This window comes from Paracoccidioides brasiliensis (assembly GCF_000150735.1).
Source record: "Paracoccidioides brasiliensis Pb18 unplaced genomic scaffold supercont2.2, whole genome shotgun sequence".
Taxonomy (NCBI): Eukaryota; Fungi; Ascomycota; class Eurotiomycetes; order Onygenales; family Ajellomycetaceae; genus Paracoccidioides; species Paracoccidioides brasiliensis.
In genome coordinates, this window is record NW_011371359.1 from 135,867 (window position 1) to 159,746 (window position 23,880).

A 23,880-nucleotide genomic window follows, 5' to 3' on the forward strand; every position below is an offset into this window, starting at 1 on the left:
CTATAATTCCGGGGAGAAATTGGTCAGACGCGTTCAGAAACGCGTCTGACCAATCGCGACGATTGTTTGGGCGACTTTTTCAATTAAGCAACTTTCGACAATCAACAGCATCATGAATCATGAATATATGACATGACCATGACCATGACCATGACTTCATCCATATTATATTAAGTACAGCAGCAATTCCAATATGAAGTTAGAACCCGCCCAGCCGGTGCAGGTGGTGGACCCTGAAGTCAGAGCTTATGTCTACAGCCTAATAACTGCGGTACGTCTACATCCCCATCTCAACTATTCTGTCCCAAACACACCTACAACCGCTCAATTTTGAACACTAATGTTTCGTATATATCCATATGAATAGCTTGGGGGATCCGGCAGCAGTGATACAGGACAATATGTTCTAGGAGACGATGCCCTCGCCTGTTTGCGCGATCTCAAAAAATGGCTGAAGTTTTACGACGAGAAAGCCAATCGCATGGATGTGGCCAGGTGTTTGGCCGAAGCAAACCTAGTAAACAGAGACTTAATTCCCATTCTTAAACTTTACGGAAATTTTGCACCTTACGGCAAACAAATGTCTCGAATTGCTTTGGCATGCTGTGAGGATTAGAGTCTTCTCCACCCCAAGTTTGATATTCGATGGAGGATGCTGACATATATAATATATATGTATATTAGTGGAGTTGCTTGTTCCTCTAACATGGCCACTCGAGATCCATAGCCAGATGACAGTAAACCACCATAGGCATATCCCTTATTTGCAACATTCTCAGGTTTTGTACAAGCGCGGGATTCTTGGGAATGATACCACAGCCCTCCTTCGGAAGATCATCCACATCGCATTGCCAAGCATGACCACTGCCCGATCGGATCGTTCCTCCCGAGATGAGGGAATCCTGAAACTAATGTTATATCTCTTTCGAAATCTTGCCGTAATAACGCCCGCTCCACATCTAGCTACGGAGGGCGACGAGGAGGAAGCCTCAAAATCTGCCACAATAAACGCCTTCCAACAACAGGACGTGTTTGCACTTTTGTTGACAATGTGTTCGAATATGGGAAATGATTTTAATTTCCAAGATGTGATTATTTTGGAAATTATATTCCATATTATTAAGGGAGTTGATGTAAAGAAGCTATTCATGGACAAAGCACAAAGGAGTGTTGCGGGGACGGACGACCTTGAAGTTGTCCTGGACAAGGAGTCTCATTTAAAACGGGAATATTCCAAAACAGCCCCAACAAGACACGGTCGATTTGGAACTATGATTTGGGTTAAACGAGACGATGAAAAAATCTCAACGCTTTCCGGCCAGGATATGCTCAAGGACGATTGGACAACGATGATGAAAATGGATAAGACAAAAAGATGGAACAAACCCAAGCACAAAAAAGGGGTTGTTGATTTGTCAGTCAATAACTTTAATATTTCAACCCCTTTGACTTCGTCGGCGACTGAGCATTTACGAACCTTTGTTGAAGAGTTTTTGGATTCTGGTTTCAACCCACTTTTCTCAAACCTCCGCAAAGCCATTGAGCGCGAGGCTGACCGTGTTACTGAGTTCACCCCGCGTCAATTCTTCTATACAATAGCCTGGTTTCTCGAGGCTGAGAGATTTCGACGTTCCCGCAAGCAAGAAATTCGACAGCAAAATAAAAATGTCACGCGGGATATCGAACCAGATAGTTTCCAGCTTGTTGCTGGAGTACTAAACCAAGAAACGTTTATCGCTTTAAGCAGGCACATGCAAAACTGCTTGGATTACAAGGATTGGCAGGACCTGAATGCCAGCATGCTATGTTTTACACAAATTCTTCTAACAGTCCAGGATATGTTTCATTCTAGTATCAGTGAGGACCAAGATATTGCAGAGAATATTTTAAACAGAATATTCTACGAAGAAACGACACATGACAGGATATTGGCAATATTAAAAGGCTACGAAGGCCAGGGTTTTTGGTATTTGGATGCATGCACTGAAGTAGCCCACGTTTTCCTTCGATTATTGGAACAGTACTCAAAACAGAATGGGCATATGCAGATTCGATCCCGCAGACGAGCCAGACGGAAACAGCGTAAGGAAGCTGCCTCGAATCCAGAAAACCCCGAAGCGGACAATAACTCAGAGTCTGAGGAAGAAGACACGGCCGTGGCGGACGCATCTAAAACGATAGTTGAAAGAGCTTTTGACTTCCAACGTTTTGCTGCCAAATTCTGTACCCAGAAGTCGGTGAACACATTCCTCGCGTTAACCTCCTATTACAGGGAGCTCAACGACAGCCAACTGAAAAGGGCACATCGATTTTTCTACCGCGTGGCATTCAAGCATGAGCTAAGTGTTTTGCTCTTCCGTGTGGATATCATTTCTCTGTTTTACAGAATGATCAAGGGGCCCGGAGGTCTTGATACGACCAAGCCGAGTTTTGCTGAGTGGGAAGAATTCGTTCGACGAATCATCAGGAAGCTCGTGAAGAAGATTGGAGAGCGGCCGGAACTTGTTACCGAAATGCTATTTAGCAAAATTAACGCCACAGTCTATTATCTGGAATACGGACACGAGAAACAGACGTTGTCTGAATCACAGGCGGCGGCTGAATTGGAGGTGAAACCTAATGCTGCCTCGACTCTATTTGACAGAATAGAGATTGTTGTGGCAGCACTTTGTCTGGAAGGAAAGCGGAATCTAATACAATGGCTGGTTAAAACTCTTGAATGTGCAGTGAACGAAAGAAGGAGCTGGGAGCTTGAAGCTGAAGCTAGACAGGCTGAATCTGGCGAGGGACAAACCGCCAATCCCCCTTCCATAAGTATGTACAGTGAAATCCTCTTGGAAATTCAAGTTCAGTCTAACCATTTTGCCAGCTGTTATACCCCATGATGATGCGTGTCGTAATGCCATGTTCAAAAACGGCCACCTTCGGCTTCTTATGACATTGGCTGGGCTTGAAAGACTTGGTGTCGAAGACATAATCGACACCTCGTGGATTGTCCCATCCTCATTATCCGCTGAAACTCTAGAAGAAACCCAAAAATCAATCGAGAAGAATCTTGAAAACCCGCCTACCGAGTTCAACGGTTTAAACCCGAGCGACTTGTTACGTCGCAAACGAGACGTTAATCCCAGGAAATCATCTGATGAACGAGGACCCGGTGATGTCGATTTCGGCAACGACTCAGAAGGGGAGGACGATATTGATGGCATTCTATTCGCACCAAATCTTCGCACCCGGACCGACACACTAGATGAACTCAAAAAGAAACGACTTAAACGAGGGAAGCAGAGGAGGGGGCAAGAGGGTGATGATCCTGATGATGCGGTATTGGAGGCGCGTCGCCTAGCGCGTGAGGCTAATGCATTGGAGCGTCAAAGGAAAATCAAAAGTAGTTTATATATCCATGCTAGCGACGAGGAGTCGGATGAAGAAGCCGACAAAGAATTCTTCGCCCGGGAGGAGGAAAGGCGGAAAGCCCAGGCTAAGCGCGTCAGAGAGGCTTTATCAACTGGCAGGGTTGCTAAAAGTGATGGTGATGATTCAATCAGACCGAAATCTTCCAGTAAAGGACGGAAACGGAAGAGCGCGGCAAATGACGGCCAAAGGGGAAAGCGACGACGAAGCAATCCGCTGTCTGACGACAGTGATGGAGACAATGCCAGTGACAATGAAGACGATAGCTTGATGGCTGTGCAAGAAGCATCGTCGCCATCCGAGTCTGTGTCTGCATCAGCATCAGCATCAATACCTCGACCGGGTCGAACGAGCGAAAATACCACTCCCCCAACCTCAACAGGCCGTGATCCGAGAGACGAAATGAACGACGACTACTTTGAAATTAACCCGTTTTCCTTCAGCAGTATAGAGAATAATGGCAAAGCGGCTGAAGGTAATGCTGATGACAAGGATGAAGAGGATGAGGCGATCCAGAAGCCCCGTCGAGAACCGCGTAGATATTGCGGGTTTATTATTGATAGTGATTCCGAGTCAGAGGTTGGCGGTTAGGATCTCCATATCTCTCCATATCTCTCATTTTCCCTTCGCTGTATGGCGTGTGTGATACCCGGTTTCATTCTATTATGGCTGCAACCTAATTTTCAACAACGGATTTTGGTCTTCCCCTGGCAAGCAGGGCTATTCGTTTTAGCATGGTAGTGGCAGGACGCGTTCCATTGTATGTACGTATTTTGTTCCTCTGGGGAAGAGGATTTGTTTCAGCGTCAAACTAGCGGTTTTTAAACAAGGGCCGCTACGGTCATTTGGAATTAATTCTTCCAGAGTCGTACAGATATTTTTGTGTTTCCTCAGCCCCAGAATATTTTCCACGCATATTTTATCTAAAGTCTCAACTGGCTGGTCTTGAGCGCTTCGTTGGTGTTTTCGTATATTCATAATCCATCCATCTCCAAGGATTGCAGATATTACGGGAGTTTCACCCCACATTTCACGTTGGATGGCTCGAGTTCGAGTTCGAGTTCGAGTTCGTCCGATGCGCACTCATGATTCTGTCCAGAAGAATCTGTCACTCAATAACATCGAAGTGGCGCCTTACGGAGTTCACATTTTTTTGATGTTCCTCAAAAGAAACCTGAAAACGAAAGGCAAATTAAGACGAGGAAACAAACAAGAAAACATATATATGTTCACGGCATCCCCCTGTATGGGAATCCTTTAGCTGTCGTCTTCCTCTCCTTCACCACCCCGATCACCCAAGCCCAGAAGCAAGTAATCGCGCAAATTTAACTACGGTGAGAACCATCGCCATCCATTCGGCCAGGGGGTTCCCAAAAGTCCCGCACCATCGACATCGCATGGGGAGCTCCCGTTCGCGGGCTACCTGACAGTCGGCTCAGCGTCATGGCTACTTTCTTACATTCCAAGTTGGGTAATTATAACGAATATGCTGCCATCTGCAGTGACTAGCAAAGCTGGATATATCCCAATCTCCATATACCCAGGGGATCTCCGCATAATTTCCGCATTAATTCCGCATAACGTTCACATACATAAGAGCAGACTCCCATTAACAGAATTGTTCAAAATGCATCCAACAGAGAAACTGTCTCTGGATGCCAGTGCACATAGCAGTGGTTTTCCTATCGTCTCTATTGTCAACGGCATGACGGTGCATATCCGGTTTTCCCAGTTTGGAAGCATTGGCTGGCAGCCGCAACAACGGCTAGCGGTGGAGCAAACACAGATGCAGGAGGTTATTTTGGCCCTGGCTGGGATGATAGATGACTATTCAGGTGTAATTCCATGTAAGAGGTGTGTGGGATGAGGCGAGAAAGAAGAAAGAAGTCTGTAGCTGGATGTTTGTGAGCGATATGATATTGAGGATCTGGCAAGGGGTAGTGAACGTGTCCGAGGCTGGTATATGGAAAATGTATCATTGTGAAATGCACAGCTATTACTGTTTAACTCCTCATTGCATACTACAAACCTGTGAATATCCCTTATGCATTTTTATGTGTTTTTGTTTTTGTTTTTGTTTATTTTTGTTTTATCTGTTATTTATGCTGTTTATGCAGTGGAAGTGAATGAGGCCAAACACACTTCCTAAAGGGGTAATATGCAACTCCCATCTTAGAAACACTTCTTCACCTTCACAGCTTCATTTACTTGCTTCAATTCACTTCATCTCTTTTATATTCATCTGCTTTGTCTTTTTTATAAGTGAACATCCTTGGTCAGTGACTACATTTGCAGCAGCATTGATTTCTCTTTTATGTCTGTATTAACAGTCCGGCTATTACAGAGTCCTCTACTGCTTCCCCAGCCATCGGGACTTTATAATCAAACCTGCATCCACAATTCCCCAACAACATACTTATATATCTCTTCGAGGACATGCATCCCATATATCAAGGCCAAATAAACATGTCACTGGCACCGTATCCTACCCCGTCTCCTCACGTATACCCGTCACCGCATGACGTCAACATCGACGCGGCTTCCCAGTATAGCCGGCGGAAAACATCGCTGACAAAGTCCCTTCAAACCTTTGCAAAGAATACATTTCATCGCAGACATCGTCATACAAACACTGGGGATTCAAGCCACAGCACCACACCAGCAACGTCGTTCACAAGCAGTTGGTGTTCCACAAGCCCTGGAGCATCACAGTCGAGGTCCGAAGAGGTTATGGAGCGCGTAACGCCCGTGCTGCGAAAGCTATCATTAACATTGGGGGGAACTTCACAGGACCAAATTCAAAAGCCGAAAGAAATAGCGGGATCAATTCAGGCGGGACAAAAGCCCCGTTTGGGCAGAAGAGATGGGTTCATGGACCTCCAGAAACCACCAGCACCTGTAAATTCATGCATTTCTTATGAAGAGAACGGATCTGAGCGAGGTCAGACAAATGGAGGGCAACAAAGAAGTGTGCAGTATGCCAATACAAAGGACGGAAGGGCACCTTCTCAGGTGTCACGAATTCCGTTGCCTAGTCCCCAACCCGACGGATACTCCAGAAGAAGACATACGAATGCAGGTCTTGTGTTTCCGAAGTCAACCACATTCTCTTCACTCAGTAGTTTAAAGCAGGGATACTCTCTATCTCGCAGCCAATCACTATTATCCAAAAATAATAAGGGTTCATGCAGACAGCCCGAGCTGCTGCACCAACAACAAATGGGGGCAATGGCACAGAAATTAGAGACAGCACATACAGCAATCGCCAACAAACCCTCACCTGAGTCATTCGGGCCACGGCAATATCTTACCCCCCAACAACATTCACATGTGGTTCCTAAAGGTAGTTCGTTGACAAAAAGTCGGACAACCATAAACTTGACGTCATATGCTAGACCTCATGACTTTTTTGAGCCAGCTGAAAGTTTCATTAATCACTATCAGAGGATATCCCATAGCAAGCACAATATAGTTAACGATTGCGGTCACAATGGATCGCCGCGGGGTCTAAGAAATCACTATAACCCACAAAATGCTGGCGTCAAGGATGTCCATTGCTCAAATGCACAGAAGCCAGGGAGCCTGAAAGAGCAGAGCCCAATGGAACTCCCCTCTCCGTGTTCACCACCCGAGAGTGACAGCGACATCAGGAAAGTAAGTTCGTTAGAAACTTTCCTTCCCAGGATGATATATACCTTCTACCACTCCATATACCATACTAACACCGGAACTCCTGCTGTGCGGGTAGGTCACCACTGCCAAACCCCACCAGTACTGGTTAGGGCGCTTCTCTACGCTCACCAATGGTTTCCACTACGAAGATTCCTTTCGACAAGAATCAGACGCTGTCACAGGCTTTGACGCATCCGAACCATACTACATCAGCTCATCATCCACGGCAACTTTGGACGATCAACGAGCCAAACGAGCGTTCGTATTTCTCGAAAACGCCTGCACGACTGCAGAGGCACGAGGAAGCTTTCTGGAGTTTAGATATGAGTATTCGAAACGCTGTGGCGATCGGTGGTCGAAGTGGTTTGCTGCTGACCAGAATGTTACATGTAAAAAGAGGTACGGCGGCAGCACGTCGGACTTGAGTGATGAGACATTGATTTCTGTGGGCGAGGTTACCGATATGGAACGGAAGAGCAATAATAATGGCGCTCCGAGAGGCAGGGGGACAGAGATTGGAGGGATTGGTCTGATAAATATGTTTAGGACGGTTCGGAGGAGTTTGGTTTGAGATCGGTGGATGATTTTCTTCTTTCTTATGGTCTTTCTGGTGATGAAATATCCTATTCGTCCCTATTTGTGCTACTTTAGTTTTTTTTTTTTTTTTTTTACGTTTCCAGCATGTTTGGAGTTCAGCAATTGGAAACTTGGCGACGTTAGGAGAGTATTGAGTGCGAGAGCTTTGGCTTTTCTTCTGTGGCTTCAGTGTTGGGATAGAGATGGATGGTTGCTGAGATTTCAGGAAACAGAAGTTATACAGGAGAATCAAGCTAGAACAGATTAACTGTTCGATTTTCTTACAGAACTTTTGGTTTGAGAATGGAAATGATATGGGGGGGGATCCACTCCTCATTCTAGCGAGGAGAACAGTATCGAAAATGTAGCGCAGGCGTCATTGTCTCGCATATTGCAACAAGAGGTGATATCACCTTGCAAGGTTTTGGATTTAAAAAAGAAAAAAGAAAAAAGAAAGAGAGAAAAGAGAAAAAAAAGGATATCATCATCAAAATAAAAACACGGGAAGAAAATTAACATCAAGGAACCATACCATAGAATGACACAAGCTCACAAAAATCTAGTAATGGATTACCTTGGCTTAGCTCTTCCCAGCCCTGCTCCTCAAATACGCCGCAACTTGCTCATGCCTCGTGACAAAAAACATTCGCCGCTTCTCAGACTTCCACACCAACACCCCAATCTCCTCTGCATACCTACACGGCCCATCGAACTCTGCCAGACTGACAAAGTCTTTAAAAAGGAAACCTGGCGTCGCCTTTATTCGATCCCGCTCCAACTGCCACAGGCGGATCTGGTCTACAACTGTGGGCGGGAGCACAGCGGGGGCGCCAACGGTATGGGAGGATTTTGATGCGTGGTACTTGCGCATTTGCGGATGGGCGTGGGTAGTTAGGTAAGAGATTATCTGGTCTGCAGTGATTCCCATTTCGACGGCGCGTCGTATGGATTGGCGCGTTATTTTTCCTGTGATAAGGTTGGGGAAGCGGTATTTTAGAGTTGTGAATAAGGCGATTAGAGAAATTTGCAGGGGGGAAGATGTGTAGGCATATAGGCGGTAGTTGGTTTCGATGACAATGAAGCCGGTGCTGGGTTCGCTGGAGTTCGCGGCAGCAGGACCGCTTGGGCCTGTGAGACTGGTGGATATGGAGCTTCCGAGTGTAGCGGAGTCAGAAGTAAGAGTTGTTACGAGCCTGGTGGGGTAGAAACGGGTTGCTTCTTGTGGGGGGAAGTGTTGATATACTATTCCGAAATCGGTGAGGTCCGTGAGAGTCTTGAGTTGAGTGGATGTGAGGTGTTTCTTCTCATACGACTGCCCGAGCTCTAGGCTGCTGAGGACGAAGAGGAATGAGAGGACCTCGACACTTTCTAAGCCTATCTGTTCGGCGTTTTCGACGTAGAGGATTAAGATGTTCCAAACTTGGGTGTTGACGTCTTGTAGGACGAAGGCGAAGCCCTCTTTTGTAATATCGACTCTGCGGTCATGGACTTCCACCAGATGGCAGGCTTGAAGGAGCTGTTTCACACCCTTGCTTAATGTGACTGTTTGCTGGGCTCCTAAGACGCTCGTCCCAACCATGTACCCTAAAACGCCTTCCCACTGGCGACTGGCATATTCGTCCAGCTGAGCAACAGTCATAAGATTTGCATCCGGGGTTACAGATGGTACTCCGAAAGATTGCTGCTTATCTCCTCCTGTGAGGGCTTGTCGAAGCGACGATGCGAACGGCTCCGTTACCACGTATGCTCTAACATGATCCGTGGTAGTGGCATTTGAGAGGATATGGAGTCGACCCAATATCGACAATGCATTATCTCTCTCACTTCGTAACCCCGTAAAATTAGCCCCGCGAGTCTTGCACATGAATAGCTATATCAAAAGCCGCTCACCGTTTGCTCTCCGACTTCACCCATAGTTCAAGATCCGCAGCAGGAAGTGGATCCTTCAGATAGAGAAGTGCCATGACGAAACATTTCGCTATGTGGCATTAGCTAACTCAAATCTGACTCTAGTCTTACAGGACAAAATCATATTCCTCATTTACCCAGGTACGGCAACATTCGCCGGAAGATAGCTAGAGCCGTGGATGGCTGCTGGTACAGTCTGCGGAAGACGGTTCCTGGCAAACTCTCCAGATAGTCCATCGAGCGGGAAGACGACACAGCCATTTCTATGAAAAATGGCACCTAATGGGCCTGTCTCCGTACTTAGTTGTCACAGATCTATCATAATCATAGCGCTTCCAGTGGGTGTTTCGGTTGATCTTCAAAAAGCGCAGGTTGGTTACAGTAAAGTGTTTGTTTTAGGGCAGAAGGTTGAAGATGAAGTTGAATATTCGGTACGTTACGGCGAACTCTAGAGACCAGAAGTGCACTCAGGAATGGTTACGTAATAATCAGCCGTCCCATCGTTAGTTAAGTAGTTAATAGACTAAGTTCGGCGTTTGGTTCTAGATATGAAAGATATATTAGAGCTCCAATTGCTTTTCAAGATAAAGATATATATAAGGAGATCGTTTTAAAATGACTTCTTTAAAATTTGTTCAATCGGTATGTATCTACACCGCGAAAAGCTTTCAATATGGTTTTCATAACTAATTCGCGATCTAGGTCTGGCAGTCCTTCAGGACTACATCCGGTTTAGAACCGAGGTATTCATACCCTCACTTCAGCAATTGAAAACGTTGGTGATAATGTATGGACTACCAATTCTTGCATGTAGGTTGTTGGATAATGTACGTGATTGATCCTCAACCCATGCATACACCGTGACTGGGTCCCATAGCTATGTCCTCCGCGTCAATATATATGCATTCATACCGGTTCTGAATCGGGAAACTTATCAAACCCTCCGATGCATTAATAGCTTCGAGTGACAGCGGCACGTCCCGGTGTTGTTAATTTCGAACTAGATATCCAGAAGGAACATACGGTTCGTTCTTCTAATCTACCAAATTCCCAAGGGGCATGGAGAGCTTAGAACTAACCTATGCGTCTTGCAAAGAATCGCCTGGGAATCCTCCATGGAGGAACCATTGCGAGCATGGGTATGTTACAATATGTTGCAGCAAGGCTCTTATTCCCTGCTCTGTAAAGTGTGAACTCTCACTCACCCTTTCACAGTTGATCTGGGGGGATCGCTAGCCGTTGCCTCGAGGGGACTCTTCGCTACTGGAGTCTCAACAGATCTTAATGGTTTGCTTCCTCTGGATTCCTAAGTCTGAGGCGACCTTCCAACTCACTATTGTTAGTTACGTATCTCAATTCCGGTGGGAAAATCGGAGATAAAATTCTTGCGGTGAGTGGGAGAGAAGCTGTGGTTAAACTCTTTTTCAATTTGCTAATTGATGCGTCTAGGAAGTTACTTGCGATAAATGTATGCATAATTTCACCTATTCATCCATAAAGTTGTTAGTGAATCCATCTCATCTAATTGCATTACCTCAAAAAATCTCAGTTGGGAAAACCCTCGCATTCACATCCGCCAAGTTCACAAATTTAGAGAACGAAGTTGTGGCACGGGGTAGTCACACGAAGTAAGTAAACACCTTTTCCAACAACTTCCCTCGTTCCCCAAGATTCGATCTCCTCTTTTCCGCATCGTTTTAAATCTCCGATCTTAACGCCAAACAGATTCGTGGCTATCGCATTCAAAGACCCGAAGAACATCGTTCATCAGCTTCAGCCAGAAGAGGAGTCTGAGGGTGGAAACAAATGCTGAGAGTCGCACCAAATTGGACAAATATTGGGTCCGCTAATTTGGTGCAAGTCGGCAAAATAGATGATAGGAGAACTGGAAGTTGATTGGCGCATTGAACATATTTAATGCTTTGCACTATTTTGTCGGAATGGATGCGCTGCGTGGATTTTCATAGAGCGCAGCTAATCGTGTATATTCGGAATATATTATAACCTACGACAGCGGTTGTTCACATGTTTTATTTGTGCATAGATAAGACAATGGATGGTTTATTACCACTTAAATGTGAAACAAACCTATAGGGATGACCACAAGAAATACTATTCTATCTAGCCAATGGGTATTAGTGAGATAAATATATTATATAGCATGCGCCTAACATATAACATATCAGAAGACTGGCTCTTGGCTATACACAGCATGTTGTAACATTGGAGAGCCAGAGCTGTATAACTTAGTGTACACACGTCAACGTCAAAAGGAACCCGATAGGAAAGGTAAGGTGTCACAAAGAACGATGAAAAACATAAGAATGAGACTAAGTACCTTCCCTCAATTGCAAAATCATTAAAGAAGATACTTCATGTAGCCAAATCATTTCATATTTTATGGACAAAATAAGGCAGCACTTTTAAATCATGATTAACACGGTAAAGAAAGGCCTTGAAAAATCGAGAAGCTACAATGAACGCAGCACGCTCAAAATCAATCCAGAATACTCTCTGGCTGCAAATCACGCTCCTCATCCTCATCCTCCTCTTCATCAAGAGTAACCATAATCTCACCAGCGTCCATGAGAGCAGTTGTCGCCCTCCCCTCCTCAATTAAAGTCTTGATCTTCGCCTGCGTCATTTCATAAACGTACTGGCCCAAATGCTCGATGCCCTCCATAGGGGTGCCTGTAACGTCATCCTCAAGGGGTCTGGAAGTTGGAAAGAGCTCGCCGGGGACAAGTATGAGCTTATCGGGCCGCTCGAAAAGAATGTCAAAAGCCGGTTTGAGCTCGAAGCACGATTCAAACACCTCGCGGCGGCCGAGGATGTAGAGTCCTAGTCGCGCTCGGGAGAGCGCAACAGTGAGACGACGGACATCGCGGAGGTAGCCAACTGTCCGTGTGCGGGTGAGGGAGAGGAGAACGTCTGTGTTTATCATATGTTAGTCTGAATACTCTAAAAATATTCATTCCGTCCATTGGGAGTTGGAGATGAACTTACAGTCATTCTGCTCTCCTTGATATTTATCCACCGTCGTCACAATTTTGGGCAAGCCGAATAGGGAGTTCTTGGCACATCTATGGCTCAGGACATCCCTTATCAATGCCCTTTGTCCCGCATATGTTGTTAAGATCGATATCTTCGACGCAGGGTAGCCTAGTAGACGCATATACTGGTATAGAGCCACCGTGTACTCCGCCTCGCCAAGATTTTGAATGAAATGGGGAGAAGGCTCCCTTTCACCAACTCCTTGATAGTCTGAAACATTGACGAACTGGTAATCAAATTTGAAGCCGGGATTGGCAAGTTTAAACTCCTCATTCTCCTCCACGGATGGCAGATTTCCTAACCGCTCGTAACGCCATTTGAATAGCTCTGCAATTGACGGACGTGATCGACCCTGTTGATCAAGATTTATCGTCGGTACGCCCAGTCTTACAAGGCGTGAGAAAAGAGTTTGCTCGAAGTTGGCATACTGACGGAAAGCCATGTTTTGGATAATAGGGGAGTTTTGGAGATGGTCGCCGCAAAGCACCACACGCTGCAATGGCAGTTCACCGTTCTTGGTATTTTGAAGCGCACAAAGTATAAAACTTTCGATCTCAGTGACCTGGGCAGCCTCCTCCATTACGACGTTGTCATAGTGAAATCCGAGGCTGGCTATCTCCTGCCTTCTCATCGCGGCATGTGTCGATGTCATGGCGATGATTCGTGCTTCTTTCACCAGAAGGTAATTGGCTTTATCACGTTGCAGTCGCAGTATTTCAAACGGACGAATGTCTTCAAGCTCAGAAAATAATTTATTCAGATGCCTTTGACATCCGTAAATGACATCAAGCACCTCTTCCTTGGATGCATTCGGGTCGAAAAGGGGTTTGGGGGTATTTGAGAAGAAGGAATGGAAAGGGAAAGCATCGACAATGGTTTCGCGGGGACAGTCTTCGGAACTAACTTTGTCCCAGTATTTAGTCCACGCTGGCTTAATATACACAGTATTGAAATAGCCTGCGGTTTCACACGAGTTGCCATGAGCACCCTCCGCACCGATCGAAACAGCGAGACGATCCACTTCGGCAAGGTACGTGGCCCGATTCTCAAGGAAGGTATCCACTCTGCCGTATTTGCTATAACTGGCCTCAGTATCTAACTCCTCCTCTCCGCGACCAAGCCGTAAGAGATGCCGTTGATCGATATCCAAGGCCATAATCTTTTGGAAAAGTTGATTTAGCGCCTGGTTACTATGGGCGATAAGCAATGTGCGCTCGTAGGGAAAGTTGTGGTAAATGTTGCTAATGATCTGAGTTGAAACGTCCGTCTTGCCTGTTCCTGGAGGGCCGACGATAATCGTCAAGCCAGGCTGAGTACCAGACACAACAGCTTCGACTTGGGCCGGCGTAAATCGTATTTTGTTCAGTTTCGGCGCATCAACCGGGTAGGGCCCGGGGTTAGGTGGCCGATATGAGGAAACTCGTATCGAATTCGAGGCGTTCTCGGTCACTTCGACCTGATCTCGACGTCGCTTCTTTGATGGGTTCAATGTGGTCGCTTTCGGGGTATCTTCAAACATTTCCAAAACATAGGGTGGGTCAAAGCTAGAAGATTTGTTACCAGCTGGCTCAATCCTCCGTCCAGGGAAGCTTTCGACAAGATGCTCCCAGTTCAAGAAAGTATCACGAAAATCGACAGATTTCACCTTATTGCTGAGTTCTGTGTATCTGGCGCCCGCTGGATTTCCGTAGCCTAGGAAAACATCCTGTAGCCATGATGGAAGATTTGTATCTGCAACTGTCAGGCTCCGCATAGTTTCAAGAATTGGCTTGAAATTATTTTCTCTAGCCTTCCGCCTAACAATCACATTGATGAAGGTGTACACGTCCGATTTCCCTTTTGCCAGGCTCTCCATGTCGGCCTTGTATGATCCGGCATCGAGGTTTACAAGTAGCCTTCGCATCCGCGGTCGTGGTCGATATCCGTTTGTTCCATCACTTTGAGGCTCCCGCAAGTATCGTCCGTTCTCATCGAGGACCTGTACAACTTCTGCCGTTCTTACATGTAATAAACTTACTTCGTTCTTTGGATCCTGCCCATTACTAAATATCTTCTTTATCGATTTTTTGGGCTGGATTGCGAGAAGGAAAACAACATCATCGGGCCGAAGAGTATCCCATTCCCTCCTAACACTTTCCCCAAGTCGACTGACGTCCAATCCAATTTCAGCACGAACGTATGCAGGATTGGTTGATCCGACTTTTGCTGGTGCAACCTCGATGATAGCTGGCTTAGCGATCGGAATTGCCATTTTAGAGAACCCGCCAAACGAGACTGTAGCAGTGTCTCTCTGGAGGTGTGGCTGTAGCCGTTTGACTACTGCTTCGAGGTCCTTTCGGATCTCAAAGAAGGACTCCGAACGATAAAGCAGAAAAGATCGCCAGAGAAAATCGCCAACGCTCAGATACTGTAAATTCAGCTTTGGGATGGCTAATGGTCGAGAGCCGTCGTAGGACTCATTGCGGATTAAAGCGGGATCATAAAGGTTCGATTCTGTGGGTAAGACAGACAGCTGCGACGCGGACTCTTGGAATGAGCGATGACGCTCGAAAGCCGAGAGAATGATTTCGAGGATTAATTTGCGATCCGGTGTAATATTAGCTTCCTTAGGATAGGTTGTTCTAAAACCAAGATAAGAACAAAGCGCTCTCAATTCTTCATCGGTCAGGGAAGACAAATGTGACTCGAGTTCAGAACGTTGTTCGATGGAACCATAGTTCGACAACGCCAGGATCGTCAACTTGTCTTTGAAGTGTTTGATGGCGGTTCTCTGGAGGTGAGCCAGCTCTCCACAGTGGACATCGTAGACTGTTTGAGGAGGCTGGTGGTGACCCGACTGATCGTCTACAGCAAAATTGATAAAGTGCCTCAGAAGGGTATAAAAATCGCGGAAGAGTGCGTTTGATTCCTGATTGTAGAGCTTGGACGTGCGGATGACAGCGAGAATGTTGAGATCCTTTAGGACAGAATTGAAATACCGTCTTGTGGGAAGCTGGCTGTCCAGGTCAATGAGGAATTCCATGAATCTTTCGCAATATCGCACGTTGTCCAGATCACTGCTATCAATCAAGTTGATTCGATTTAGGAAATCAAGCACCATTGAATATAACCAGGAACGCTCGAACCGAAGCCTTGCCTTTCCGGCATCATCGGCTTTCTCGTATCGTTTCGCAGCCATTCGCCATCCCCTTTTCAATGATTCCATTTGATCGAGTAATTTGTTCCTTGAAGCGTCATTATGAAGGTTGTGCCAAATGCCAATTGTCACCAAGGGGGCACATTCCTTGACAATAAGCGCATTCTCCAACGATTGGAAGGCGCTGATTACGAACGACAGTAAATATATCTTGGAGTTTGTTGGTAAGGTTGTATCGAGATTCATAGCAAGGATACGGCAGAATAGGTTTGAGAAATCCGTCGGCCTGTCGGTGAAATGCTCTGCGGCGAAGTTAGCATTTTAGCTTCTAACATACTACGTCTCTATACATGGACTCGCAGCGGACTTACTCCATATTGGCAAGTGTTCCCTCTGCTTTACTCCAGCGATCAAAGCGATTAGCAGGACGTGGTAATTGGATGAGTCTTCGGAGTATGTTGGCCATAGAAACCTGGGTTCGTCTGTCAGCATGGGTCTCCCTCGCAGGAGCGCAATATAATAACAGCAGCAAAGCAAAGTATAACCTACTTTTCCAGCACATGGAGATTTTCTAATATCAGAAGAGATCGAAGCGCAAATTTCTCCGATACCAGACCCTCCCAGATATCGTTCTTTATGACTTCAGGTTTTGCCTTCGGAGCTTTGGGCAACTTCAGCCAGTGGGATCTGGCGAGATTCACCCACCGGTTGTCCTCCTGGAGATCATTCACTGTCGGGCGAAGATCAAAACTATACGCCATTGCTGGTCGCATCTGCAGTCCCATTGCCAGCGACCTTGATGGAATGTGCTGAGATTGTCAAGTTTGTCTCCAAATTCCAAAGTTCAAGATCCCAACATCCCAAGGTCCAAGTTCGGGTTGAAGTTCGACGTTATTTATCCAAACCAAACAAAAATAGGTTTTGGAAGACGCGCAGAAAACGTCCGTGCACGATTTGTCATGCCTGCAAAGCAAAAGCCAACATCAAACGGTTTCAACCCACGGAGACAGCGACATTTGTTTATCTATTTATTTGTATAACTGCATGCCAAGGAAACACACGGCAGTTTAATCGTGCTCTTCACGCTCTCTGAAGGATGGCTGGAGAAGATATTGCTGCCGTGAAGGCTTATCGCCAATTGGTCCAGGACCTCTTGGACAAGGCCGCAAAGGTCAAGCAAGACTCCAGCATCGAACCCCCGTTGAACGAGGCGGACCTGGGCGATGCGATACGACACATACAGTCGAAAGAGCAGAGTCCGCAAGCTCAGTATGCCGTGGTGGAAACTGCTTTTCGCCAAAAATTTTACGCTCTGCTTGTCAGTTGTCTCCCTCCCGCGGCGCCGCCAGCTCGAAGCCAGCTATCTCTAACCACCTATATTTTGATATACAGGCCACGACATCGATTGATGACCCTTCATTTATTCAGATATGGAACCTTCTAGATATCGTATCGATATTTTCAGACAACGGTGAGCTCCTGCGCAAAAATAACTTCGAGTTTCCAAGCTCTGACGACTTGACAGAACAGTGCGAACCCGGTCTTTTCTTCTGGCTCATTGAGGAGTTGCTGGATAGTCAAACCATCGATGGCTGCCGCAAAGTTTTCGATTACTTGGAATCGCGGAGGGAACGCAATACTACAGTATGTTTTTGGATTTTAGACCCTGGAGAAGTTCGTTGCGACACAAACATTAAAGGTCTATGTCTACAGAAACACTTCAAACAAAAGAGTTTGATCATACTACGATCCTGCAATGAGCTCCTTCGACGACTTTCACGAGCTGAGGACACAGTATTTTGTGGCAGAGTTTTTATATTTCTCTTTCAGAGCTTCCCCTTAGGCGACAGAAGCTCTGTCAACTTGAGAGGTGAATTCCATACCGAAAATGTGACCACCTTTGACAAGCTCCCCAAGGCTCAAGAGGGCAGCGGGATCTCGGTGGATGTGGATTCCCTTGAGGGGAAATCTTCCGCAGACATGAAGATCGAATTGTCTGAGGCCGCAGCACAACAAACCAACGGAGAGGCGACTCCTAGTACAGCTGATGAACACCAGCAAGGTGTGAAATCGGCCATACAAAAGACAACGGAACCAGAAGCCGCATCGGTCCTGACTACAGATGAGCTCTACCCGATCTTTTGGAGCTTGCAAACCAACTTCTCTTCGCCGACTACACTGTTTGATCCCGCCAATTTTGCAGCTTTCAAAACGGGACTTGAAGCGTCGCTGTCTACTTTCCAAAAGGTAAACACAGATATGCAGGTCCGGATAACAAAAGGATCGGAAGAAACGCGTCGTGGCCCTAAGCGAAGGCGGATAGGAGACAGCACAGAAATGACGAACAGTTTCAATCCCAAGTACCTGACCAGTCGGGATCTGTTCGAATTAGAGGTTTGCACTTAATCCAGCATATGATCATAAGCAGTTACTTACTTGAAAGTAGGTGAACGATGTCGCTTTCCGGAGGCACATTCTTGTCCAAGCTCTAATCCTTTTGGATTTCGTCCTTTCCCTCACCCCGAAAGCTAAAGCGAAGCTTGCGGACTCGACAAATAAGGCAGTTCTGTACAACTATGTTCTCAGCGACGACGATGTGAGTTTTCCAATCTCAATTTCGGCCTCCTAGACGAGAATTTAATTGTTTTGTAGGCAAAATGGGCATCACAAATGAAAGCCTCCATCGCCAGCTATTTGCAACAAGGTTCAGAAGGCAAATTTTACTATCGAATGGTAGACACTGTTCTCACCCGAGACAAGAACTGGGTTAGATGGAAAGCGGAGGGATGCCCTCCAATCGAGCGTACCCCGGTTTCCATCCAGGACTATTTGGATACGCAGGCCAGTGCCATAAAAGTGACAACAAGCAAACGACTCAGATTAACCCCTTTTGGATCACTAGATCTCAATTTCTTAATGGAAGATAAAAATCTCGACAGCGTTGCCCGTCTAAAACATCCTGATAGGTAAGTCTCGGCGTATATCGCGTAATATACCAGTTCTACCAACTAATCTTGTCCTTCAAAAAGGTTCACTACCCCCGATATAGATTCGTATCTGCGTGGCGTTGCCGACGATGAGTTCAATATCGACATGGCCCAATCACGCGAAGAGAAGGATGAAGCAATCAAGGCTAAAGCAAACAAGATCTGGAGAACGCTCCGTCTTTCTTCTCGGAGTAAACTGGCATTGTTCGACAAGATCGAGGACGGAAATAATATCAAGGTTCTTTTTGAGACCCCACCGGCTCCAGAAGATGCTGCGGTACCAGCAACAAGCAGGCCACAGCTTGCCGTGCAGAATGGAGTTAATGGCAATGGGCAGGATGGACCTTCTGCTACAGGGGAAGTGAATGAATCAAAGGAAAACCAGCGACCAGTGCCCTCTGCTGGATCAGTGCTGCAGCAAGATTGAAAGGGTATCATAGTTGATACGAGGACACCGAATTTTCACTCCTCAGGTTCCTGTGGGAATAGATATTAAACGTCCTTTGGTGGGCACGATGGAAGGAGATGCTCTCCCAGTAAAAGCAGATACTCAGTCACGGAAGGAAGACGGGACCTCTTTCGCGTTTGCCTGACGAGATATATAAGTTCAGCATCGGATGTGCTATCGGGGATCTCAGGGGAACTTCTTTGACTACTTCCTATCCAAGCTTGACCGGTATTGCGCCGCCTATAGGACGGATAATTCGACTTACAAGACGCGACCAGTCATAGCTACCTGCCATCCGCGACAAGCTAGCGCTGCTACCGGCTGCCGTATCTATAAGGGATGCGAAATCCAATGTCTACGGGGAACCGAGTGGGATATCAGTTACGGGTGCCAAATTTTGAAAGGGAGCTGGTGTTGCTGACGCAAGTGTACAGCTCCGTCAACGCTCATCAATTGTCATGGTTCTCACACCTGTCATTTGAAAACAGGGTGGTCGGTAACGGGTGCTTGCTGTTTGGGTTGTAATATGATATGATATCTTATAATTTAAACTGCGAGATAGATGAGAAGATATAAGAAGATATCATTCATTCTGTCCGAGAGGAATGCATGGTTCTTGTATAATATGGCAAATGTAGAGCAGATAGTGGTCTTCATAGAAGGATCATGGAAGCCATGTTCATAAACATTTCACCTTTGCTATTGTAGGTTCTTTTATGTTACCTGTTCTGCAATTTTACAACCTAATCTAAGGGCTATTGCACTGCAACCATAAGAAACTGATTTGCATTCTTAAAAAAATATTCAATAAGCTTTTTGTGAGTTCGTAAAAAAACTTTCTTGATCTTGCTTCTAGATAAACAAAGCTCAAAAATATAAATATGTCTTTGCTCAGTGCATCAGGCTTTGTAACGCATATTCAATTTCCCGCTCCTCCGCCCCTTTTTTTTTAATCTAACCTCGTTTTGTCCGACGTGTTAGGTGTCCATGAACCTGAACGTAGAAAAGGCTCTGGAAAAAGGCAGACGCTGGCAACATCCTGGTAAAAAACGCGTCTCTTCCGCTGAAGAAACTAACATTAGTTATCGCTTTTTCACGCTGAGGATTAGTTAACTATGACCCGCATTAATCCCCTCATATTATCAGATTTGTCTTTGGAAGAGATTTTCCTGAAGGTAAAGAGATGAGAAGATAAATTTGCGGTATGTTCATGATTGAATCATTATTCTCCGCGGAACCAATTTAAATATCCAACCTTCTTAGCGCACATCCAGAACTTCAACAACAACCTCACTCACTCTGCTCATTAAACATCATCACCACCTTCTTTTCCACCCCTTCAGAATATCCATTCGTGTCTCGAAGAAATAAAGGCGGGGTAAGCATGTTTTCTTGACCTGATTTTGGTCCGCGGGTATTTTGCAGGCCCTAGGGTATCCCTGCCCCTCGTTTCTCTTCATTAGACCCGGACCCTGGCTGCTTATTCTCAGTTCCAACGGTCACCTCGCTCAAGGTTCGCTGCGGGCTTATTGGCCTGTCAAACTAACAGTCATCATGAAAGTCATGAAGTCCTACGTCAAATCTCAAATCATGTTTGCCTATTGCGCTGGAGGTTCCATGTTTCCGTCTATATTTGCCAGATAAAGCACGTCGAATACAGTCGGCTCAGTTGTTGGTGATGGATGGTGCGCGTCACCCGTTCTGTTCACGGCAAGTTAACTATGATAGTCTTGGTGATCTTCATGTCGGTATCAAAAAGCCCGTCTTCGGTCCGCTGATATCTCAACTAGCGCTGCCATCTGCTTGTCAACGAGTGGACAAAACCTTGCATGCAAAGTAGCCAGATGGTTCTGCGCCACGTCGATCAAGGTTCTTCTGTTTCTCTTCTTTTCGTCTTTGTTTTTCATTATCTTGTGGGAATTGCTGCTCCAAGCTTAGTGCTGAAACAGCATCTACCTATCACAAGGGTAACCTTATCTACGTGGGGATGACCTGGAGACTGGAATCGATCGCCAGCAACTGAGATCGCGGTACACACAGTTCGGCAGCAGTATCGTGCATCTCAAAATATCTTCGCGTTTTAACACCCCATTTTTTAATTGCGATTTCTATTGGCGGACAAATATCCTTGTTGAAAAGATTTGTTCCCCTGATGATCATATTCATTTATGCGTACTTGTATATCTGCTCTTGGTCGATATGTTCCCATGACAGCTTCTCCCTTTCATCCCCCAGCTGCTCTCGCTTTGTGTCTCGAATTCTCGTACCTGACACCCCTGTAACTCCTAACTGGGGTTGTGATTTAGGGTTGTTACCTTTCCTATTGGGAGAATCGTTCATTTCACGCAGCAATCGCCAGGATCGCGTAGCACAGGCTACGCCACTCCGAGACCGATCGATTTTCTTGCTGGATGTGTCAGAGCTGGCTGCACAAAAATAGCCGGCCCGTCCCGGCATTCTCTCTATAGTTCCTCACTTTAACCCCCATTTTTGATTAGCTCCCGTTATTCCTCCATTGACCTAGTCTGCAAAGATGTCCACCCCAGAATCTCCTGATTTTGCCGTCGCTGGACAATTAACCCCAAGTCCCGTATCAACTTGTTTTCACCCGTGGAGACTGTAGGTCCCAGCCTCCTCTTTGGCCCCCTCATGGATCATAATTTGATGGCCACCATAAGTAGGGTCTGTCTCAGCTCCTGGGATGCCCCTTGAAGCGCTCCCCCTCGGGCAGAGGATCCATGTTTGCACTTCGACTATTTGTCTGTGCTGTCAGCAATTTTATCTTAGGAAATAGCCTAGACCACGGCCTTCCCGCTTAGTCCTTCGGCGTGTCCTGTCTGAGGAGCTTCTATTTATCAAGCTCCGTGGCTTTCAGCCTCCCACGCCGTCGTACCGTTATTAGAATCTTATCTGGACCTGCCTTTCATCGCTCGATGGAGTGAATCCCAACCACTGTGGACAAAGGATCGAGTCTGAAAATACGTGATTTGTTGTTGGGGAATATGATGAACCTGACGTTTGATTTGTGTTTTGACTGTTTCCCAAAATGTCAACTCTTGACACCCAGAACTGTCAGCACATAAGTCAACTAAAATTGCAGAAGATGTTTGCAGTGAGAGTGGGACCCGCTCAACCCTCCCGCTTTTCATGACACCCTGTACCTGGTTGCATTTAAGACAGGATTTCAGAGAGGCGCACGAGATGCTAACTGACGATAAGAGTTTGTTTCAAGCAAAACTATGTGACATATCTGGAGGCACTCTGCTATGGTGCCAGCAAAACTGCTGACAAACGGTGGATACTTTCATGCAGAGACCTCGTAATAGGAGCAGATAGTGACCCCTTCTAGTTGGTGGACCTTTTGCTTGAGTGAATTAACCTCGCATCCGTCCTAATGCCAATTGTTTTATATGCGGGCATTAGGCAAAGGTTCTCAGCACTCCCATCGAACCGATTTCCCCAGTCCTAGTGGACCCTGTCAACCATCGTCGCTAGAACTATGGGCAGTTTTCCTTTGATTTTCCTGTTTCGTTTCCTTGTGGTTTATTTACCCAACCACCTCCCCTTTGCTGTACACAATATACCCTTGACATATGAGAAGGACTGCAAGGAGTTCTTCCTCTTCTGCTTTGCGCTCATTCACTGATCACGGGCCTGAAAATTTATCACCAACTCCTTTGATACGGTGCATAGTGACTTTGGTAGGAAACCAGCCTAACAACATTCTTTCTCCCATTTTTAATGCTCCTCCATGAAATCCAATATATCGAACGCGTTCAACGATTCCTCCGTTTTTGCACAGTGAAAATTCAGCTACTCTGCTGAGAGAGAAGCTCCGCTGTCTAGGTTCCAGTGCAGTCTCACCCTGCACGAGTTCTTCCTCATGACGAGCTGCTGGAACTAATTATCTCTTGACGTAACAAAGTTTATTATCCCTGATTATCACCCCACTCTTGCCTTCGTTGTTTTTGCTGGATCTTTTAATTCAATGTTCTCCTCACACAAGGGAATCAACAACTAGCAATTTCCACGGAAGAGGTTTTTTTTTCGTTCCTCGACTTTTGGAAATAGTCGGCTGTTAAACAAGTGATCATGTTCCCCTTCGTTCTTCATTTTTACCCCTGCCAGGGAGTGTCATTAGTCATATGAAAACACGAATACCTCGAGGTAATGAATATTTTGACTACATCAGTTTTCCTACAATCATTTACTCCGCGCCTCCCTCTACCCTCTTCCGTGCTGGTAATATAACGAAACATCCATCCGCCAGGACAACAAGCTCTGGTTTGTGACAAAGAAAGTTCCTGTTTCTTCGATTTTCTTCTCTATTTTGCGTCTCTCCCACGTTGGAGCCCCACTTCCTCTTGCTCCCGCAAAGTAACAGTGACTGTTAGAGCACGGAATTAGCGCAAACCGTTATTAGCTAAGTATTCGATACAACTTACCTACATTTTTGGGGTGCCGTTCAGACGCTGAAATTGAGACGATCGGGGGTTATCTGGGGCATAGTTCTAGGGAGATAAACTTACCCAGACTGTCAGACTTGCTGTCGTGATATTCATTGTATAAGCCAAGTGTCAGTCACTTGTGGAGAAATTATTAGACAATCCGGCTGACACAAGAAAACCCGAAAGCTCTGAACGGAGGTAGCTTCAATCTCAATACCATTGATTGAACCTCACCGA

At 46.0% G+C, this 23,880-nt stretch overlaps 10 protein-coding genes across 10 annotated transcripts; 5 read left to right on the forward strand and 5 right to left on the reverse strand.

Annotated features, from left to right (window-relative positions):
- Window positions 1–193: 193 nt before the first annotated feature.
- On the forward strand, window positions 194–4,005 carry PADG_01229 (uncharacterized protein; the record flags this gene model as incomplete). Its single annotated transcript, XM_010758530.1, has 4 exons — window positions 194–271; window positions 368–605; window positions 685–2,814; window positions 2,870–4,005. The coding sequence occupies 4 exons, from the start codon at window positions 194–196 to the stop codon at window positions 4,003–4,005; spliced, it is 3,582 nt and encodes a 1,193-aa protein (XP_010756832.1).
- Window positions 4,006–5,041: 1,036 nt separating this feature from the next.
- PADG_01230 (uncharacterized protein) lies at window positions 5,042–5,281 on the forward strand (the record flags this gene model as incomplete). Its single annotated transcript, XM_010758531.1, has 1 exon — window positions 5,042–5,281. One exon carries the CDS (start codon window positions 5,042–5,044, stop codon window positions 5,279–5,281), a length of 240 nt encoding a protein of 79 aa, XP_010756833.1.
- Window positions 5,282–5,880: 599 nt separating this feature from the next.
- Window positions 5,881–7,657, forward strand: PADG_01231 (uncharacterized protein; the record flags this gene model as incomplete). The annotated part of the gene is made up of 2 exons (XM_010758532.1): window positions 5,881–7,068; window positions 7,163–7,657. 2 exons carry the CDS (start codon window positions 5,881–5,883, stop codon window positions 7,655–7,657), a joined length of 1,683 nt encoding a protein of 560 aa, XP_010756834.1.
- A 585-nt stretch (window positions 7,658–8,242) lies between these two features.
- PADG_01232 (TFIIH/NER complex subunit TFB2) lies at window positions 8,243–9,831 on the reverse strand (the record flags this gene model as incomplete). Its single annotated transcript, XM_010759065.1, has 3 exons — window positions 8,243–9,485; window positions 9,553–9,640; window positions 9,708–9,831. The coding sequence occupies 3 exons, from the start codon at window positions 9,829–9,831 to the stop codon at window positions 8,243–8,245; spliced, it is 1,455 nt and encodes a 484-aa protein (XP_010757367.1).
- An 11-nt stretch (window positions 9,832–9,842) lies between these two features.
- Window positions 9,843–11,383, forward strand: PADG_01233 (uncharacterized protein; the record flags this gene model as incomplete). Its single annotated transcript, XM_010758533.1, has 9 exons — window positions 9,843–10,001; window positions 10,030–10,072; window positions 10,273–10,397; window positions 10,529–10,594; window positions 10,667–10,709; window positions 10,786–10,857; window positions 10,914–10,960; window positions 11,020–11,198; window positions 11,296–11,383. The coding sequence occupies 9 exons, from the start codon at window positions 9,843–9,845 to the stop codon at window positions 11,381–11,383; spliced, it is 822 nt and encodes a 273-aa protein (XP_010756835.1).
- A 684-nt stretch (window positions 11,384–12,067) lies between these two features.
- On the reverse strand, window positions 12,068–16,521 carry PADG_01234 (uncharacterized protein; the record flags this gene model as incomplete). Its single annotated transcript, XM_010759066.1, has 4 exons — window positions 12,068–12,501; window positions 12,577–16,062; window positions 16,132–16,232; window positions 16,310–16,521. The coding sequence occupies 4 exons, from the start codon at window positions 16,519–16,521 to the stop codon at window positions 12,068–12,070; spliced, it is 4,233 nt and encodes a 1,410-aa protein (XP_010757368.1).
- A 335-nt stretch (window positions 16,522–16,856) lies between these two features.
- On the forward strand, window positions 16,857–19,174 carry PADG_01235 (uncharacterized protein; the record flags this gene model as incomplete). Its single annotated transcript, XM_010759067.1, has 7 exons — window positions 16,857–17,078; window positions 17,153–17,231; window positions 17,286–17,404; window positions 17,474–18,154; window positions 18,207–18,356; window positions 18,413–18,726; window positions 18,790–19,174. 7 exons carry the CDS (start codon window positions 16,857–16,859, stop codon window positions 19,172–19,174), a joined length of 1,950 nt encoding a protein of 649 aa, XP_010757369.1.
- A 65-nt stretch (window positions 19,175–19,239) lies between these two features.
- PADG_11228 (uncharacterized protein) lies at window positions 19,240–19,477 on the reverse strand (the record flags this gene model as incomplete). Its single annotated transcript, XM_010759493.1, has 2 exons — window positions 19,240–19,435; window positions 19,461–19,477. The coding sequence occupies 2 exons, from the start codon at window positions 19,475–19,477 to the stop codon at window positions 19,240–19,242; spliced, it is 213 nt and encodes a 70-aa protein (XP_010757795.1).
- Window positions 19,478–20,793: 1,316 nt separating this feature from the next.
- PADG_01236 (uncharacterized protein) lies at window positions 20,794–21,652 on the reverse strand (the record flags this gene model as incomplete). The annotated part of the gene is made up of 2 exons (XM_010758534.1): window positions 20,794–20,896; window positions 21,372–21,652. 2 exons carry the CDS (start codon window positions 21,650–21,652, stop codon window positions 20,794–20,796), a joined length of 384 nt encoding a protein of 127 aa, XP_010756836.1.
- A 1,767-nt stretch (window positions 21,653–23,419) lies between these two features.
- Window positions 23,420–23,757, reverse strand: PADG_11229 (uncharacterized protein; the record flags this gene model as incomplete). The annotated part of the gene is made up of 3 exons (XM_010759494.1): window positions 23,420–23,582; window positions 23,645–23,706; window positions 23,731–23,757. 3 exons carry the CDS (start codon window positions 23,755–23,757, stop codon window positions 23,420–23,422), a joined length of 252 nt encoding a protein of 83 aa, XP_010757796.1.
- Window positions 23,758–23,880: the final 123 nt, after the last annotated feature.